General features: G+C 42.8%; 1 protein-coding gene across 4 annotated transcripts in view; it reads left to right on the forward strand.

The window, feature by feature from the left end:
* Window positions 1–18218, forward strand: part of LOC115382720 (SH2 domain-containing protein 3C-like) — a 55561-nt gene that overhangs the window by 25129 nt on the left and 12214 nt on the right. For all 4 annotated transcript variants that reach the window (XM_030084569.1, XM_030084570.1, XM_030084571.1 and 1 more), the window contains one exon: window positions 16894–17022. In XM_030084569.1, the coding sequence (XP_029940429.1) occupies window positions 16894–17022 (129 nt within the window). The remainder of the gene's footprint in view (window positions 1–16893; window positions 17023–18218) is intronic.

Consider the following 18218-nt stretch of genomic DNA (forward strand, 5'->3'; position numbering starts at 1 on the left):
GTTTACAGAAACCCTGTGCCGGAGCGTATAAAACACATGTAATGACGTAATGACCATGTTTGAGTCATCAGTTATTTTTTCTGAAGAGTTTGACTCTCTTATACTTACTTTACATTTGCCAAAAGTTATAAAAATGAGATACACTGACGGAGTCCACTTCGAAGTGAGTACATTTCCCGGTTGTTCCATGTCATCGTTAGTTTTAGCAGAGTGATAGATGATGGTCCGAGGGTCGACGGTGCGGCAGATAATGTCTGGAGAGAACAAAACGTTCTAAGTTGGTAATATGTGTACAGATACACAGAGAGTGACGGACAAGGCTCCGGAACAAACACAGCCTCCAGCAAGGCAAATCCAGTCTGTATCAGGACATCTAGAAGTCTGTTTCTCTGCCTGGCTGCTGGTTTTCTGTGCTCATTATCTGAACGTTCATCTTATCTTGGCGTGTGTGTTGCATGGCTTCCAACTCGCATCCTGCAGTACTCGAGGTTGAAAGCCGCATCTTTTCTTTACGCGTAAGGTTGCCGCTCGTCACAGGCCTGCAGGTGATGACACACTTTAAAAGGGGGTGCTGGGATGAGGGGTGGGCGGCGAACGGCAGAGGGGAGATTGAAAGAGGAGGAAGAGGAAGACATGAAGGCAGATGAGTGTGCGTTGTGTGGTAACCGGCTCCCACAAGCTAATTTCTCCTGAGCATCCGTAAGACGATGTGTCTGGTGTCTCTCATGGGAGTGTTTACACTCGCACCTTCACACTCGCCGACACACACACACACTTCACAGAGTCCCTCTGTGCTTCCTATTTGTTCTTTCCTTTGAAAGCCAAGGAAAGGTTTCCTTTGAAATGTGTGCACGTGCAGGCATCAATGAAAAGTGATGCAGGAGTGTGTGTCTCAGTGTGTATCTCTGTGTGTGTGTGTGTGCGTGTGTAGTTTAAAAGCAAAGTGAGAGTCCCAGCTAGCAGCAAAAACGCTCCATCTGCATCACCATGACAACAGGCCGGTAACAACAGCGAGACAACACCCATCTCTACCCTCCCAACCCCCATCAGCTGTGTGTGTGTGTGTATGTGTGTGCATGCTTGATTACATGCATATTTGATACTGTTGTGAGATTCCACTCTGTGTGTGTGTGTGTGTGTGTCTGAGAGCGTCCATTAGGGAGCGTCCCAGCAGGTAATGTCTGTCCCGGGATGATGGACACAGCCGTAATAGCTCTGCCTGCCCGCCTCAGTGGGGAGCGGTCACACGTGCGCACGCACGGACGTGCACGCTCGCGCTCGCTCGTGCTTCTTAGCTGCCTGCGTATGAATGGAACTGATACCTCAGCAGCGCTCTCCTCCAGTCTGCCTCCGCCAGCCAATCACACTGCTTCACTGCTCAACCTCCAGGAAGAGATGACATCATCGCCGGCCAATGGCGTCGCAGCTCAAGGGTGTGCTGCTGTCTCTGGTTTACGGCCAGAGGTGACAGGGTGTGTGTGTGTGTGTGTGTGTCTGCGTGTGTGTGCTTAAACAGCTAGATCAGACTGATTGATATGCATTCACAGTCTGCTTATTTCCATCTCATCGTAAACATTCATCCCTCTTTTTCTCTCCTCTTTCCATCCTGTTCAGTCTCTCCTGTCGGCCTCACTGACTTCTTTTTGTTCTCGTTCGCTTTTAATCTTTTGCACCTTCGTTTTACGTCCATCTCCCTCATCATCACCTTCTTTCGAACTTTGCGCGTCGAGTTACAAGGCCAGTCGATAGGTCGCTGTCTCCGCCGTGACTTGGCAGAATTTGTGTGTGTGTGTGTACTGACACAGCGGGAAGTCGAATGCCACGGTGACAAAGCTACAGAAGCACGCTTCCGATACAGTACAGGGGGAAGTCGGAGTCCATTTTTGCCATGTAGTGATTGCAGCTCATTCAAAGATTTCATTTTTATCGTATAGATATGCAATTTAATAGGTGAAAATGTAAGAGTTCAAAAGTTCAAAAGATGCTGAAAGGTCTGGTTGTCTCCATGTGTCTTGGCTGGGATTCAGCCTGCAGAGCTAATTAATCCTCTGCTGTCAGTCATTGATTAATTCATTAGATGATGTGTCACCATATGTTTATGTAACCTTGGTTGCACGGCTGCAGCCACTGGTCAATAATATATTATTAGAAAATGATATTTGAAGCACGCAGATGAAATGTAACTTAATGAAGAAGAGAAATACACTGATAATTCGATGGCCATACATCACATCAAGGTCCTGAGATATGTCAGATGCCAAGTTGTTGATGTAACAAACAAGGTATGTTTGTTTAGATGACAGGCTGCGAAGGACAGGCTGTCACAGGTCTGCGTCCAGACTTAGTAATGACTGATGAGGCAAACAGAGCATCTGCTGCTGGGCTCGACGGCGAGCAACTTGGATGTGATGAAGCTGGCTTGACTTCTTTTTTTTTTTTTTTTTTTTTTATACCCACTCCCGACGTTTTTAATCTGCTTTGTCACAGTTCACCTTCATATTTCACAGCAGGTCACACTTGGCTGTTTATCAAGCTTTAGAAAACCCAACCTTTTCCACATCACAAGTCTGGGGCGACCTCTCCTCACCGCAGTGCCACCTCTTGTGGGAACCTTTGATTCCCCCCCAAGGCTGCTCGTTTTCACATTCGTGTCTGTTTTTTTTTTTCCATTCCCTCCTATGTGTGTGGTTTCTTGTCCCTTAGCATTACACAAACCAGCTATTTAACCTCTATGCTGCTGGCTGATGCCTTTAGAGAGCAGAAGCATGTCTGAAAATGCAAAATATTGGATAATTAAAAAGATATATTGGATGTGATGCCTCTTTGTGTAGCATCGTCCAGTACTGATGATCTTGTCCTTTTCTTCCTTGTATAAAGTCCATCTTAGCCAAGGCTCCGGCATGGCCTTTTATTGTTTAGGATTTCTTTGGGACAGCTTGAAACCATTTTTTGCAGACAAATCATTACCATAGTTGCCATTGCTGTTGTGACGTGACATCTGTTCCTCGCGATGTGTTTGATTGATGAGATTACTCACAGTATGAAAGCTCAGCATTATTAACTCCCATGTGTGGCTTTTTTTGCCGATATGAAACATCTTATGACTGTGATGGTTCAAAAAATATCTTGGCTTGTGAAAAACAGCACAAATAATTCGATCGGTGTGACGATGCAATTTTTTTTGGGCCCAAACGCTGATGAGATGTATTCATTTTACAAAGTGTAAGAGTTCATCATCCCTGGTAATGGAGCTAAGTGAATGCACGGATGAATCAATCCTGCCCTTCTTTACCAGTCCTCTTCTCTTTTTTTGCCTCTTCGCCATCTGCCCATCCTTACTATCCTCATCTTTTTCTGTCCCTTTGCTGTTTAACTGCAATGCAGAAATGCATTGTGGGTTTGTGGTTTTCCCTTCCCACCTGTCACTGTCAAGATAGATGGTCTGAGTATGGATGGTAATGGTACTAGCTGGCGGTTAAATGGCAGAGTGTGTGAGTGTGTGTGTGTGTGTGTGTGTGTGTGTGTGTGTGTGTGTGTGTGTGTGTGTGTGTGTGTGTGTTACGATATACGTTTAAATTCATCCATGCATCTTTGCACCGAGACGAATGTGTGCGTTGATTTTTGTGTGTGTGTGGGTGTGTGTTAACAGAGGAAGGTTGGTATTGATGCGTCCTGAGACCTTCCATCCATCAGCTCGGTGACCTTTTACCCCCAAAAGCCAGCAAATTAGCCCTTAATGGCCAAGCCCAGGGAAGCGAGAATGACAGCAAGTGGCAAAGCCCTTAGGGAAAGTGTGTGTGTGCGTGCGTGTGTGTGTGTGTGTCTTTTCAGAGAGAAAAACCCCTTCTGAGAAAGTGAAACGGAGCAGAGTTGTGTTTTTCTTGTGACCGGATCCCGATTTGCCAAACGCCAATTAGCATATTTGCCATAATGAGATCGCTTTTAGAAACAGTATTCACAGTTCGCTGACAATTTGTGTTTCTCTCCAGACCCTCAAACTCCACCGTTCACAGGCGTTTTCTCTGAGCTGCCAAAATTAAAGATTAGGTTTGTATTTCCAGCAGAGTGCATAAACTGCCCAGAGCATCTTTCAGCTGGCCCAGCTGGTCCCTGCTGCCAGAGACACTAACAGCCTCCGCTGCAATTAAAGAGGCCGACAGTTATATTACGTAGTCTAAAATACAGGAAAAAGTTGCTGGTTTAATGGAAAAATATTTAGATTTTGGATGAATCTGGATGATAGTGCTCAACATTAATAATTTATATAGATTTGTCTATGAATAAATGCTTTATTCAATCAGCTGAGACAAAGCTAAAAAAATATAAAGACATAAAAGCCATATTCAAAGATTACCTGAAACAAAGACTTCTCTCTTCTCGCTGAAGTTTAAACATTGAATCTGTATCTTTCAACACAGAGGTTCCAAAAATCTTCTGATTGTTTGGATGTAAATTGTACAAAGCGGCTAATTGAAACACATTGCATCAGAGGATATTACAATATGGAGAAATGGTGTCATTTACCTACACAAATAACCCCAAAACGACCATGAAGAACTATCGCTTGAATGTTTTGCATTATAAAATGATGACATGAATCATTTTTAGAAAGCAGTGATGTAAAATGTCTATAAATTCTGGTTATTTCCTGTTCAAACAACACATAAATGCCTACAAACTACATAAAAGTCTTGAATGAAATTGCCTGTGGAGTCATGTTTCATTGATTTAATATCAACCTAAGAGTAAAAGCGATCCCAGGGGAACCGAACAGATTTGGTTGTCAAAAAAAAATCTAAATTGGGAGAAACCGATCCATGCTGCATTATATATGTATTTAAATTGAACTGGATGTTTTCTGATGTTTGGTCAAACTTCTTACAGCGTTTTCCTCTCCCCGCCCTGTTCCCTGCCTCCTAATGCCTTCCTCTATCTGCCTTTGTGTTTTTGCTGATGGAACAAGGTGATGCCTCCGCTGTTGTGTGACTCCAGCACACACTACACACAGCCGACTACACACTGACATCCCGGCTGAGCAGATCGGCGGAGGGGAGTGCACGGGGAGAGGAGTGATATGATGTGCGGTTGAGAGATGGCAGGTTAGGACAGGAGGAGGGATGCAGCCAGAGGTGAGTGTGCAGTGGAGACGTTACAAAGGAAGATGCAGGGGAGATAAAGGAGAAATTTGTGCGCGCGAATAAGAGAGGAGGCGGAGAAAGACAAAAGGTAATGGAGTGAGTTGGCAGGATGATAAACTATGTATTAGAGGAGGAAGAGGTGAGACAGCTGTAGGAGCCAAGATGCTTGTTAGAGAGCGGAAATGAGTCAAAAGCTTTATTTTCCTCTGCAGCTCGACGTGATTAACAGTTTGATATGTGGCGGAAAAACAAAAACAAAACAAGTTTCGGTGTTTGAATATAGAGCAAGTCCTGTCAAGAGGGAGGCGAAGAGACGCAGAGAAAGGCTGCAGTGTTTGAGGTGAAGAAAGCGAAGCCCGGTGTGAAGTGGTGGAAAATAAAGCAGCGAAGTGAAGGAGAGCCACGTGATGAGTCAGACCTGTGTGTACATTTGAGCTGTCTATAAATTGCACCGCAGTGGAGGGAGAAGTATGAGAGGCACCGAAGAAAGAAAAAAAAAAAAAAAAAACGGCGGAAATGCAGTGATCAGACCTCCAATCTCGGATCCCCAGCGGCTTCGGCAGACCAGAGAAAGAAAATAGATAAGGCTGGTTCAGATGTGCCAACAGGAGTTAACAAACACATTGAGTTACGATATATGTCAATTTTTTACTATTGTTGTAACATTATAGGTATTTTTGGGCCCAGGTACACCTCTGCGCCACTGCAGCACCGTGAAAATGTCTCGTCTTCACTTCTTCAGCAGATTTTCTATGCTCCGTATTTTAACAGCTCAGACCAACCATCCATCCATTTATCCTTTCATATATTAATCAATGACGCTTCCATCGAGACGCCATCCATACATCTGCAGTCCTTTCCCTCCTCCCTTCCTTCTACAATTCTCATTCATCCACCCACCAATGCAACCACCCATCCGTCTGTTCACCCAACAAGCAGGTTTTTGGATTAATGTGTCTAGAGTAAGACTCAGGGAGAACATGCAAATGCAGCTTGTGCATGCTTAAATGATCTTCGCACAGGATGCAAGAAGGCGTCTGAACTGCTGTCTCTGCTCAGCAGCTCTTTGTTGGTGAGTGTTTTGAGTAATTGGCAGATTTTACAGGCTCTTGTTGAACTCTCAGCTGGTAAAAATGGCACCACAAGTCTGTTACAGAGTCGATTAGCGTGTTTGAGGTTTTCAGTTGATTGAGAGGAGGCTGAAATGCTTGTCAAACTGCCAATTATTTCTCTTAAAATAAACAAAAATGCATTATTAGAAAATGCTGATCTGTACAGGATTTGTGAAACAACGCATTTTCTATTAGAGGCTTGGAAAGGAATGTGTTTATTGAGCAAGGTTTGATCATCTCCAGCATACTGATTGCCTTTTTTTATGTACAGGAAAGCTTCGAGTGCTGCATCAACGCGTTAAAGTATTACAAAACCCAAGAAGATTATTTTGATAATGTGATTCATCGTCTTTTTAAAAAACAACTCACTGTAAATAGCATCTTACAGGTTAAGTAGTTATTGATTAGAGTGTCAGAAGAAGCAAACCATTACTCTGTGATAAAATGCCCAAAGTGCATAGAATATGACAAAAAAGGCAACTTATGCCTGTAGATTCAGCTCATTTTCAACTCGTGTATTCGCAAGTACTCAACTCAGGTTTGTTGCATGTGTGTCAAAAAAGTACCCACACCTTTGAAAAATAGCATATACTGTATCCTGTAGCGAAAGTCCCTTCATGAACACAAAATAAAGCAGACAAAAAAAAAGGTTGTTTTTGTTTCTTTGTCTGCTTTGATTCAGACCACAGTGATGTGAACACACCCTTAAAGACATTTTCCTGACATCACACATGCTAAAAAAAACCCCAAACAAACAGAAAACTACGTATGACACCATCACAGTGCCTGAGTTATCAGCCATCGTATCACAGATCAGACTAAACCCTCTTCTGGGTCAAAGGCGTCTGTTAAAGTTCCTGTGCAGGGTGACGGCACAGTCAACAACGCCGAAAGCTGGAAGCATGAGCAATAAATGTTGTATTTGTCCCAAATCCTCTCAGCCATGTTGGCAGAATCGCCTCATGCTGTAATGTGAGTAAATTTAAAGCATGAGTCACTGAAAGGGCAGTGCAGCAAGTGTGAGTGCTGAAGGGTTTGTTACCCGAGTGCGACTATTTTTTTGTTGCAATTTTATGATATTTAACAATTTTTTTGAGCTGTGAAGATAATCTAGCCTTTTTTAAATCGTCTTCAGTCAATGGAGGGATGATCCTCAACCACTTACTCACAGGGGAAAGCTGAAGAGTCAGGTGCTTGGGGAATAATACTATAGGAGCAGATCGCCCAGACGCGCACTCCATCGTACATACAATAGGATCCCACGATAACTGCTCCCGACCAGCCGTGTTTTCCCCTTCGGTTCACCCCGCTGCACATGACGGAGCAAAGCACACATGGGGCACATTAACCTCTTCTCTGTCACACACACACACACACACTCGCACACGCCCAGATATTTTTCCTCCGAGAAACACCAGCTGGGGCATGCAGAGTATGGCGTTACCACGGCAACAGCATCTATAGGCGTGGCGTTTGCTGAGTGGACTATTAGCAGGCGGGACGCAGTGTGTGCTTATCATGCTTTGCGTGTTTGCGTTAGCTTCATGAACGAGTTAACGATCATCAGCGGCCAGTTTTTTGTAACGGGAGGATTTCTCCTTCTCTGCCTTTTGTCCGGTTTCTGCACAGGAGTCGTTCAAACTGGTGGCGATTTGTTTCAAAGTTCTTTTTTTTTAAATCGATTTTCCTGTGTTGATTTGTGATATAATTTGTGAATTTTTCTGAGAGTCAAGAAGACCAATGCCTGATCACTTTACTGCTGTTTTCACATTAAAGCGTTGTTTTATAAAGTTTATTTTTTTTTTTTTTTTTTATAAGTGGGCCTCTTGCACCAAAAATAAATGATATCACCGGACAAACAAAACCAACAATTGAAGGATTTAATTATATGCAATTAACTATACAATTCTAATTGCATACACAGTCACATAAAAATGTGGTTTTAGATGTTTTGAGGAGGAAGTACCTAATCATATTTGGTTGACTTGACTCCAACCTGTTCTCCCAGCAGACTAACAGACCCAGACTGATTTCACCTTAAAGTGGTGTGCTAATGACACCTACTGAACTGTCTGTCATCTCAGGGCTTTGTCACACTGAAATAATAATTATCATATTGGAAATTATACTCTTTATAGAATGGTTATTCTGGAGAGTACTGTCTCAGACCTCCGGCTGCCCAACTTGTGGTTTTGTTCAGTTTAACAGACGTTTTGAGGCATCCGCTGACTCAGAAATCAGAACTTTCCCATTTTCCAGTTGAATGTGAACGCACCACAAGTTGTACTAATTCTAAAATTGTAGGTGTATCTAATTACAGCGATGCACTGTCTGTGGCCACATCGGTCTGTTATTACCAGGAATAATGACCCGATCCGATTGAAACAAGGACTCCAAGCTATCCAATTTCATCCCGACAAACATGTAATTAAATCTGTGTAGTCTTCAATTAGAATCTCTGCTGTAGATTAACACTCTTGTTTCTTCAGTAGCGGCGCATGTCAGCAGCATCTCAGTGGGACGCCGTCCTCTTCATAGATTGGAGTCCTTGCACACACTTGTGTTTGCGGATGTTGCAGCATATCTGTTTGTGTTGCTTTTCCACATGTTCCCGTTTATTGTGTTTGTGTGGATGGAAAAAGGAGGCTGCCTCTGTGTGGATGCTTTTGGGAAAAGTGAAGTGTTTACTTCTCTCACTGTTTTTTTTTTTGTGTGTGTCTTTGTGCCTGTGTTGGTTCAGGAGGCGAGGGAGACAAGCGAAGTCTTACTTAACAGTCAAACATCATTAAAAACGTCTGTGCTCCACATTGTATGTTTGTCTGCCTCAGTATGTCGTCTGCATTTGTATCTGAGGTTGTTAGTTTTCACATTTGGTGGAATAGACTTATTTAAAAAATGATGTGTCCTGTTTGCTTCTGCTCACTGAAGACAAAAACATCTGTCATGAAAGACAATAAAAAAAAGATAAATGTGCTCGGAAAGAATATTAGAGTCAATCCTGTGGAGATATTGTTTGCATAATAAAAATAAAACACGTAACCAAGCTCACACACGCTGCCATGTCGAGGACAGTCATTCAACAGTAATCAGCTGCAGAGAGGTTTCCCACAAACACACGCAAACAAAGACACGGTAACGGACATCTTATAAAGTACTGATAGGCGGTGTTGACCGTGGTGATGAGAGACAGCAAGAGAGAAGAGGAGGGAAAAGTGGAAAAGAAATGAGTGCAACAGAAGGAGGCATTTAAACATGAGTGGCAGCATCAGATAAGAAAATTACAAAACAGACATTTGAATTGGATCTTTATAGTAGTACCTACAGTATGAAGCATAATCAGGATTTAGCATCCATTTGACTACAGCTATAAGTTAGGAAAAGCAGACACAGACGAAAATCTCAGGAAGGTTAAAAAAGAAGACGAAGAAAGGAGAAAAAAAACTAGGTGCCTCAGAAAGAGAGTGTAGTTTTTAGAAGGAAAGAGGAGTCATGCGGTGCTGAGTGGCACTGTGCTTCCTGCACGCTCAGTAGGAGTGTAGTTGTATGTCATATCCTGTGCACCAGCTGTCACTCAATACAGGGGGTCTCTGCTGTGACACCACCCTGACTGACAGCTCTATATGTGTGTACGTGTCTATATATATATATTTCGGCGGTGAACATATACTCTATATCCAGATGCCTTGAGGGGCAAAGTGCCCCGTGTGTGTGTGTGTGTGTGTGTTTGTGTGTGTACATGTAGGAGATTCTCATTCTTAATGACAGTAGAAGGTCACTGTTATCACTCTCATATTCTCCCTCTCCCTCCTTGTCTCTGTACCAGTCGTCGGAGTCTCTCTCTCCGTCTGAGGAGACCGGCTGCTTCTCTGATACCGCCTGATCTTATGAGACATCACATTTATTTTTATCTCTGTGTTTATTCCTCGCGTTGTGTATCTCATTTGTAAGATGTCCCTGTGCATTCTACCAAAAAGCTGTTTTCCTTCAAACCTCCATATCAGGTTTTCTGACTTTAATGCTCCTAATTAACTGTCAAACTTTGGTTCCCTGCTTAAATTGGTTTTGGGCTGACGGTTTTTGGACAGTTCTGTTTCTGAAATCCTTTATTAATCTCGTTTCGGGGTATACTTTTTATTAAATTTGGGTTTTTTTTTCCCCCCACATAACATCATGTAAAACTACGCATTTAAATTAAAAAGAAGTCTGCAGCTGCTCCAAACTGAGTCAAACTTTCACAGTAGAGAGAAACTGATCCAGACATTTACCACTGACTTCACCTGACGTTTGTCTGTCCAAGGTCACGTTTCATAAAAACGGATCACATCTTGATGCATTCACCACCAAAATCTGAATACTTTGTATTTCACTGACAGTAAATGTCTGCGCCATACTGCATCAGGTGAAGGTAGGATAAAGACAGGAGCAAGGAAGACAGTAAGCCTGTGATGAAAGTGTTCTCGATGATTGATCTATTTCGTCACTTTCTTTGAGCCGTTGTCACATCGAGCTGCGTTCTCCTCATTATCTGCTCCTTTTTTCAGCCTCACGCTCCGAACTGTGTTGGTGAAGGTCATGAAAGAACCGGAGGAGCAGTTGTGTTAAATAACAGATCTCTGTTATAGTATATAAAAGGACTGTTAAGAACATTAAGACTTCAGAAAGTTTCAGTCCTTTGCACTTGGAGAGTTTGTATCTGTGGACAGCAAATGCATTTTTTGCTTCAGTTTCTTTTTTATTACCAATTTTCTTGTTTTGTCATTTGCAATTTTGAGTGGTGGCAAATGGCGGGATTTGATGAAGTAAAATGCAAGTAAGTGTCAAAATGCAACCACTTGCGGTTTTTATATCAAGTTTTGAAGAAGTGCTAGACCTCAAATTTAAAGGCATTTCAGGAGGTTTTGACACGCCTCCACCCACCTCCTCCATCTGTCAAGCGCTGACTGCTTGCGATGAAACTTAAGTCACACATGGTGAAGTCACACATTTCTTAAGAACAAGATCTTTTCAGTCCATCAGCAACATCCATCCTGAAGTGTGGCATCAAAGTTTTTTTGTTTTTTAACCATCTTGATTTCATGGTTGGGTTTGAATGTACTGAGAGTGATGTTGAATTGTCGAGCAGTGTTCATAAATCTGTTGTCCAGGGTCACCTTAGGGGCGCCGCTACTGAAATCCCAGGTAGAGCCCCAGGCTTTGACTGCTTTGAGGTTGTCAAAATGAGATTTGCATGTTAAAGGAAGCCACGGGAGGACACGATGAAGGATTTAGAGGAGACCTGGAGAACCTGCCTCATGGCGGCTTTTGTTTCAGTCCTTTGAGTTTCCGCGATCTGGATCGCAGTCAGCGATGTGTGTTGATGAGAGTGTCGAGTGTTTCATTCCTTACGAACTCGAACTTAACCACATTCTTCAGAGTGTGAATAAAAGTGAGTTTAATTTTCCCACCGCCTCTGCCTCTCATGCTCGTATCATTTTCCATGTGACTTCGACAAGACGACACCCCTGAGAGCCCGGCAGAGTATAATAGTAGGAATCACGCTGGAGGGCACTGAGGGATTACAGCAGTCTGGAGAGGGGTGATATCGGCCTCGTACATACACAAAAACCCCTATAATGTGTACATGTTGGTGTGTGTGTAGTAAGAGATAGGAGGACTCGAGTGTCTTTGCCCAATAATCCAGGTCTGTAGTCCTCTGAGAGAGGGGAGATGCAGGGATAGCAAGGCTCTTCGGGAATTGGACCCCTGACCTCAAAGCCCGCTCGTGTGTCTGTGCATGTGTGCAGCACGCAGGGTCACCGCTGCCTGCTCACCTCTCCACCCCAACCCCCATCCCAGTCAGCCAGACCCCCACTGTTACCATGGCGACAGGGTTAGAAGCTCGCCCCGGGGCTGAAGGGTGCCTTCTGACACGAGATCCAAGTTCTGCAGTCTGCTTTCAATGCATCCATTTAGATGGATGGATTGTCTTCCTATTTATTTATTTTTTTCCCCCCACTTTGCATCCATGCTGTTCAATGCCTGAAACAGATTTTTATCCCTGCAGGTTTTCTCTTTAACACTTGCCGGCAATTATCATTTCACTTCTCACTGATGCATTCACTCTAGGAGTTTTTTGGTTTTCTTTTCATATTGCTTGAGGTGCTTTGTTGTTCTGCTCCTTCAGCAAGAATTAGCAAAGAAACGACTTCAGCTGCACGCTGGCATGTGTCAGAGTTAACAGGCCGCCCCACTGCGCTCCACTTTGTAAATACCTGTGGCTGTGTATTTTTTGACTCAGCCTCATCAAACCGGCGCTCCCACATGCAAAGCTGATATGATTTGAGAAGGAAAACCATCTCTTTATCGGATCGTGCAGCAGTGACTGCGTGCGTGTATCATTTAAAAAAAAACTGCAAGCAGAGAAAGAAATAAAGCAATAATGCAAACCGAATGAAACACATTTGGTGTGGAGAGGAGAGGTGGGTGGATGGGGGTGTATACACTCACACACACCCACATACACATTAAAAAAGGACCATGTGTGTATAATATATGTATAAATATGTGCATATATTGAGATTTTCTCCCCCGTTATTATCCCTTTCATTTCTTTCCTTTTTTGGTGGCTCATTTTCTTTCTCCTGCTGATATTGGGTGATCGCAGTGTCAGTTTTCACTCAGCGATGGTGCGCTCGTGTCGCCAGACCAAACCGCCTAATTGGCCTGCTGCAAAGAAACAAGGCTCACGTGCACGCTGATGTAAATTAGGTGGCATATTTCACCATCTTGTTAGCCATAAATCACTTTCACACTTACACCAGGGCCATTACGGCCTATTTCCTGATTCTCCAACTTCAACTCTAATTTATAATAGATTCATATGTCTTGCGAGGGGCTCGACTGCACACTTCTTTATCCCAACTTTTCCTTCGTCTTTTGTTAACCCGGTGCTGCTTTCTCTCGGTCCTCACCAAATATGGAGAAACGCGTTTTGATAGCACCGTCCACATAGTACTCACACACACACACACATGCCTACAGATACATGGCTGAATGCGCAGCTACACACACACACACAGAGATCACTCCTCAGTCTTTCCAACCCCCTGGGGAAACAAAGTCCTGCATCAGCTGCTAAATTGCCTAAACTCTCTCATCCGCTAATGGGCTACCTTTCTCTGTGCGCGTCTGCCTCTCTGTCTACATTAATGAGTTTCTGTTGTCTGTCTGTCTGACTCCGTGCCATCCCGAGCGTCTGATGTCTTGTCTTTATGTATCCCACTTGTTTTGTCCATCTGTCTCTGACAGTTCCTGCTGCTCGTTGGTTTCTCTTCCCAACAGTCTGCCTGTGGACCAGACATGATTTCCCACTTTTACTTTAAAGTGCTTTGTCAGGTAGCAGAAACACAATCAATTTTTTTTTTTATTGCAGCAACGGTGAATAGTGGAAAATGAGGAGACTCAGAAATAAGTCATAGTTATGGAAAACAACATTATTAAAGTCTAGATGACGTATTATCAATGAGCTTCATTTTTAATAAGTGAAAAACCCTGAAGTTGAAACACAAAAGCCTCTTACTCACTCTAACAATATCAAAGATAACACTCTGGACTTTGGGAAAGTCTCAGATTGTACTTACTTCTTTGTGCTCCCTCTTTTTGTCCTGAGGTAACGCATTTTTCTCTAAACAGAAGTCTGTGATGTTTATCGTTTCCCGTTTTGAGCTTTTGCGTCTCTATTTTAGAGAAGCTGTGACCACAAAAGGTGGAGAAGCATTAGTCTGAAGCAAAGAACACTACAAAATAACGTAATTTTTACACACAAAACAACATTATATATTTTCAGTGTCTTAACTTGTTCTTACAAAATGACTTTTTCATTGTTTGTCCGTGTTTTCAGTCTCTGACAGCATGTCTTCCCATCTCCCCTGATGTCGACCAATTCCATGAACCGTATCATGAAAAGGGGGCCTGTTGACATTTCAATTTGCCTCATAACCCGTCATACGTGTGTGTACACACACACACACACACACACACACACACACACACACACACACACGCACACACCAAGTTCATTGTTGAGCGTGGGTTCGGCAGCAGGCCTCTCCTGGGTTTCCACGGAGACAAGGAAAAGCAATAACTGCACACTTGACCCCTCTGCTCCTTTATTGGCCCTCTTCTCCCCTACGCACAGACACACAGACATACACACACCTCGAATCTAATCTGGGAGAGTGAGCTTCCACTGCCATATTCTTCCACCTTCCCTTGAGGATTGCAAAGGAGAGTCAAAAAAAAAAAAAAAGAGGGGGAGTGGAGGAAGTTAATAATTTCATGTGGCAGTGACCTGGAGACGATAAGATCGAAGCATCGCTTCTTTGGAGCCTCTTCAAAGGAAGATACACCCTCTGCACACAGATCATAACAGTTCACTCACGTTTTCTTATTGTTTCTGTCTTTGTCTTGTCTCCCTTTGTTGTGCACCACAGTTGGCAAAGTCTGTGAAAACAATTGTAACTGAAACTTTCCAATTTCGAGGAGAAATAGGAAGAAGAGAAAAGAACCGTGGGCAAGATTGAAGTGGGAAAGTAGAATAAAAAAAAAAACCCTGACCTCAAAAGAGAGAGAGAGCAACTGATGGAGGGAAAATATTTGGAGGAACGGCAGGCTAGCCTTAGCGACAAGACTGTTTACTGTTTATTTTGGTCTCCAGTGTCATCTCGCCTCATATTGGCACAGTGGAGATTATTTCCTTTCACAGCTTATTCCTGTGTGGATTTTCTCCGCTTTGTGCATTTGTGTATGTTTGTCCACTGTTTTAATCTTCAGAGGTCGTTGGCCTGAACTCAATCTTTCCGCAATCATCAGTGCTTATGGTATCTTCATATAGCCGACGCCTTCCCTCGGTGGGGTGTCACATTTTCCTTTGGTACTGAAGCAAATGCCGTTTTACCAGCCTGTTTTGTGGCTTACTTGTCAGTAAAATCTGGCTGCATATGAACTAAGTCACAGTCATTTAGTGATTGAAACCTCTTATGAAAGAGTTTGATTATAGATTTACCTGTTGAGTAATCAAAAAAGTTACTTAAGAGCTACTTTAGCAGACAATCAGAATGTTTACTTTAATTTACAATCAAATTATTTTGATTCTAGCTCCACAAATAAAGATATTCTGTATTGAGTGTATTCTTTTGTCATAATAAACTGGATAGATTCTGGTTTCATTAAACATTGAGATTTTTCATGTCATTTCACAGACTCTATTGATAAATCTGAAACGAGAAAATAAGGATCCTGTCATTCATGATACAAATATTGGTCATTTCTTTCAAATGCACTCAGATCAACAATGATCAAAAAGTTTAAAGATGAGGGGTTTTAAAAGTCATACCTTCTAGTTGACTCGTCTATCCTTTATTTGTGTTTGTCACGGTGTATTGCATGAATAAACGGTGATGTTTCAACCGTGACTCTTGAAGAATCGTCGATAACGTGATCTGGATGACAGAGTTTCCACAGACATAGTGACTCCTTGAACATCATGCTGAGCAAAGAGGATGAGGTCACAGAGAGCCGGCTCCAGTCAATAAATATCCGAAGGGGAGATGATTGGAAAAAAAATCAGCATCTTCTTTTATACCACAGTTCAGTTTGCTTACGCCCATTGTTTTTTCTCAAATGCCCCTGATTGTCATTGTCAGACTCTGCATTCGCAGTTGTGACACGAGTCTGTGTGCAGAAGAAAAATGACCAGCATGCTCCTGGTTGTGCACCTGCCTTTCCTTCTCAGGCCTCAGAGAGCCGGAGTTGTCTTTCACGTTGGTTGCTGCAGACTCACTTCTCGCCACTGGTGATCTGCCTTGACATGAAGATTGGATCAGCTCAGGGAGAGCTTCACGTACCCTGACATGGTGTTTATCTGTGTGTGAAATTACACAGAAAAAATAAAAACTGATATCCTGTTGACAGCATGACGTCAGGCGCTGCACCAACACAACAAAAGCTCAGTTTTTTTCACACATTTTCCTCATATTTCCTCCATTTTTCCCACATGGTTCCTCCCAAGTGTTGATCTCTTTATGAACAAACATGAGGCCGTGAAATGCGTTTTGTGAATTGGGTGCATTAACGTGTGCAGTAGTGTGTAATTGGCGTTATTACAAGCTGCCCTCAGGAGGCCTCATAGACCGACCGAAGCTGGTTTTCCGCACTACATAAGAACAATAAGAGCGTCGTGATGATTTTTTTCTTCTTCTTGGTAATCAGGTCAGGGTCGATTGGATTGTTTGTGGTTTGTGTTTGTGTGTCTGTGTGTACATGTGTGTGCTGGACTGAGGGTGTGGATGAGGGCACACAGTGTTTCTTCCCTGCAGTGTTGCCTTCTGCACCACAGGTGTGTGTGTGTGTGTGTGTGCGTGTATTTGTGTTGCAACACACACCCATATTGCATTACTTTGCTAGAGAAAATATTCTGCTGTTTGTATTGAACATTTTAAACTATGCACTTAAAGACATATTCATCCACTCAAATCTCCCTTTTCAATAAGTTTTACTCTGCGTGGGAACCGTCTGCATAAGCAAAGTCATTCATATTTAGAGCTTCTTATAAAAGAGATGAGTTTTTGCATTGATGTCTTGTTTCGTTTCTGTTTGTGCCACAGTTCTCCAAGGAGAAGTATCTGCTGGAGTCTCCTCCTGAGAAACTTCGCAAGGAGCTGGAGGAGGAGCTGAAACTGAGCCCGGCTGACATCAGGAGCCATGGCTGGTACCATGGCCACATTCCCAGAGAGGTACGGGCACCGTGAAGTACAACGGGGAATACATGTATATATAAAAACACAGGTTACAAGTCCCGAACGGACGAAGTTCACAAGTATGATCATCTGGCTAACCCTGCTTTACATTTTAGGTAATGAACGGGTAATAACTTGGAAAATAATGTGTTGATAATATCTCTGCATTCATAGACTTGTGATATTCTTTAACATGACAGTGTTTAACAAAAATAACTTTGATTTATGTTTTCTGACTGTTAATTTCCATCTGAATAAAATCCGGGGTTCCATAATTTATCTGTCTTATGGCTGAATTGGCAGCATTTGTTGTTGATTTGTAGCTGTAGAGCTGTCGAAGGTGCTGTGAGTGAGTGCTTTCGTCCTGATTTCCAATGTGATCTCAACTTCTAAGAAAAGGCCGTTCTTCAATCTCGCTTTGTTTTTAACAGTGCTGAGGAGCGCTTTTCTGAAAACGGGTGATTGGACAGATGTTCTGCAGAGTTCCACAGGGCCGCCGTAATGCCTCATACAAGGGTGTAAAGTTGTGTTTTTCCACTGTCTAATATTATGGGAATTTTCAAGATATCAGTAACAATCTAAGTCATTGTTGTGACAAGTATCAGGACCCAGAGGATAGGAAAATAAAAGGGTTGAAGACATTTTCTAATCAGAAGCTGCGTTTTATCACTTAAAGATGAATAATAGGTAGACCTTTCCATGGGAGGATTGTTGAAATAAAAAGTAAAAAAATTGTTATTTTTCTCTTTCTGTTTGTCTTAGTCTGTACATTGTGCGCTGCGCTGGAAGCACTTTGGTAGCACGGGGGAGCGAACTGAAGGTCCTGTGTAAACATGCAGATGGAGCAGCAGTGCTAAATATGCTGCTCAGACAACACTAAATGATAATAAAACAGCGGGGATAATCAGCCGAGTGTTCTTCATTTCATGCATTCAGCACTGGGGAAAATCTCCTCCAGTGGAGGTAAAAACCTGTTTTTTTTTTATCCACTGCGGCTCAAACATTGACAGATTAGCTGTGCCCTGCTTTAGATATGCTTGACTTCAGAAGCCCAACTCATTATAAATTTTACGATATTGTGCTGGAAAACACAGGATCGTAATACCAACAAGACGGAAAACTGCCCTTTTCACATTATGAATATTTTATATTTATGTCTTTGCAGTGGCGCGAAACTGCTCACATCAGGCACA

This window comes from Salarias fasciatus, assembly GCF_902148845.1.
Source record: "Salarias fasciatus chromosome 7 unlocalized genomic scaffold, fSalaFa1.1 super_scaffold_4, whole genome shotgun sequence".
NCBI classification, from domain to species: domain Eukaryota; kingdom Metazoa; phylum Chordata; class Actinopteri; order Blenniiformes; family Blenniidae; genus Salarias; species Salarias fasciatus.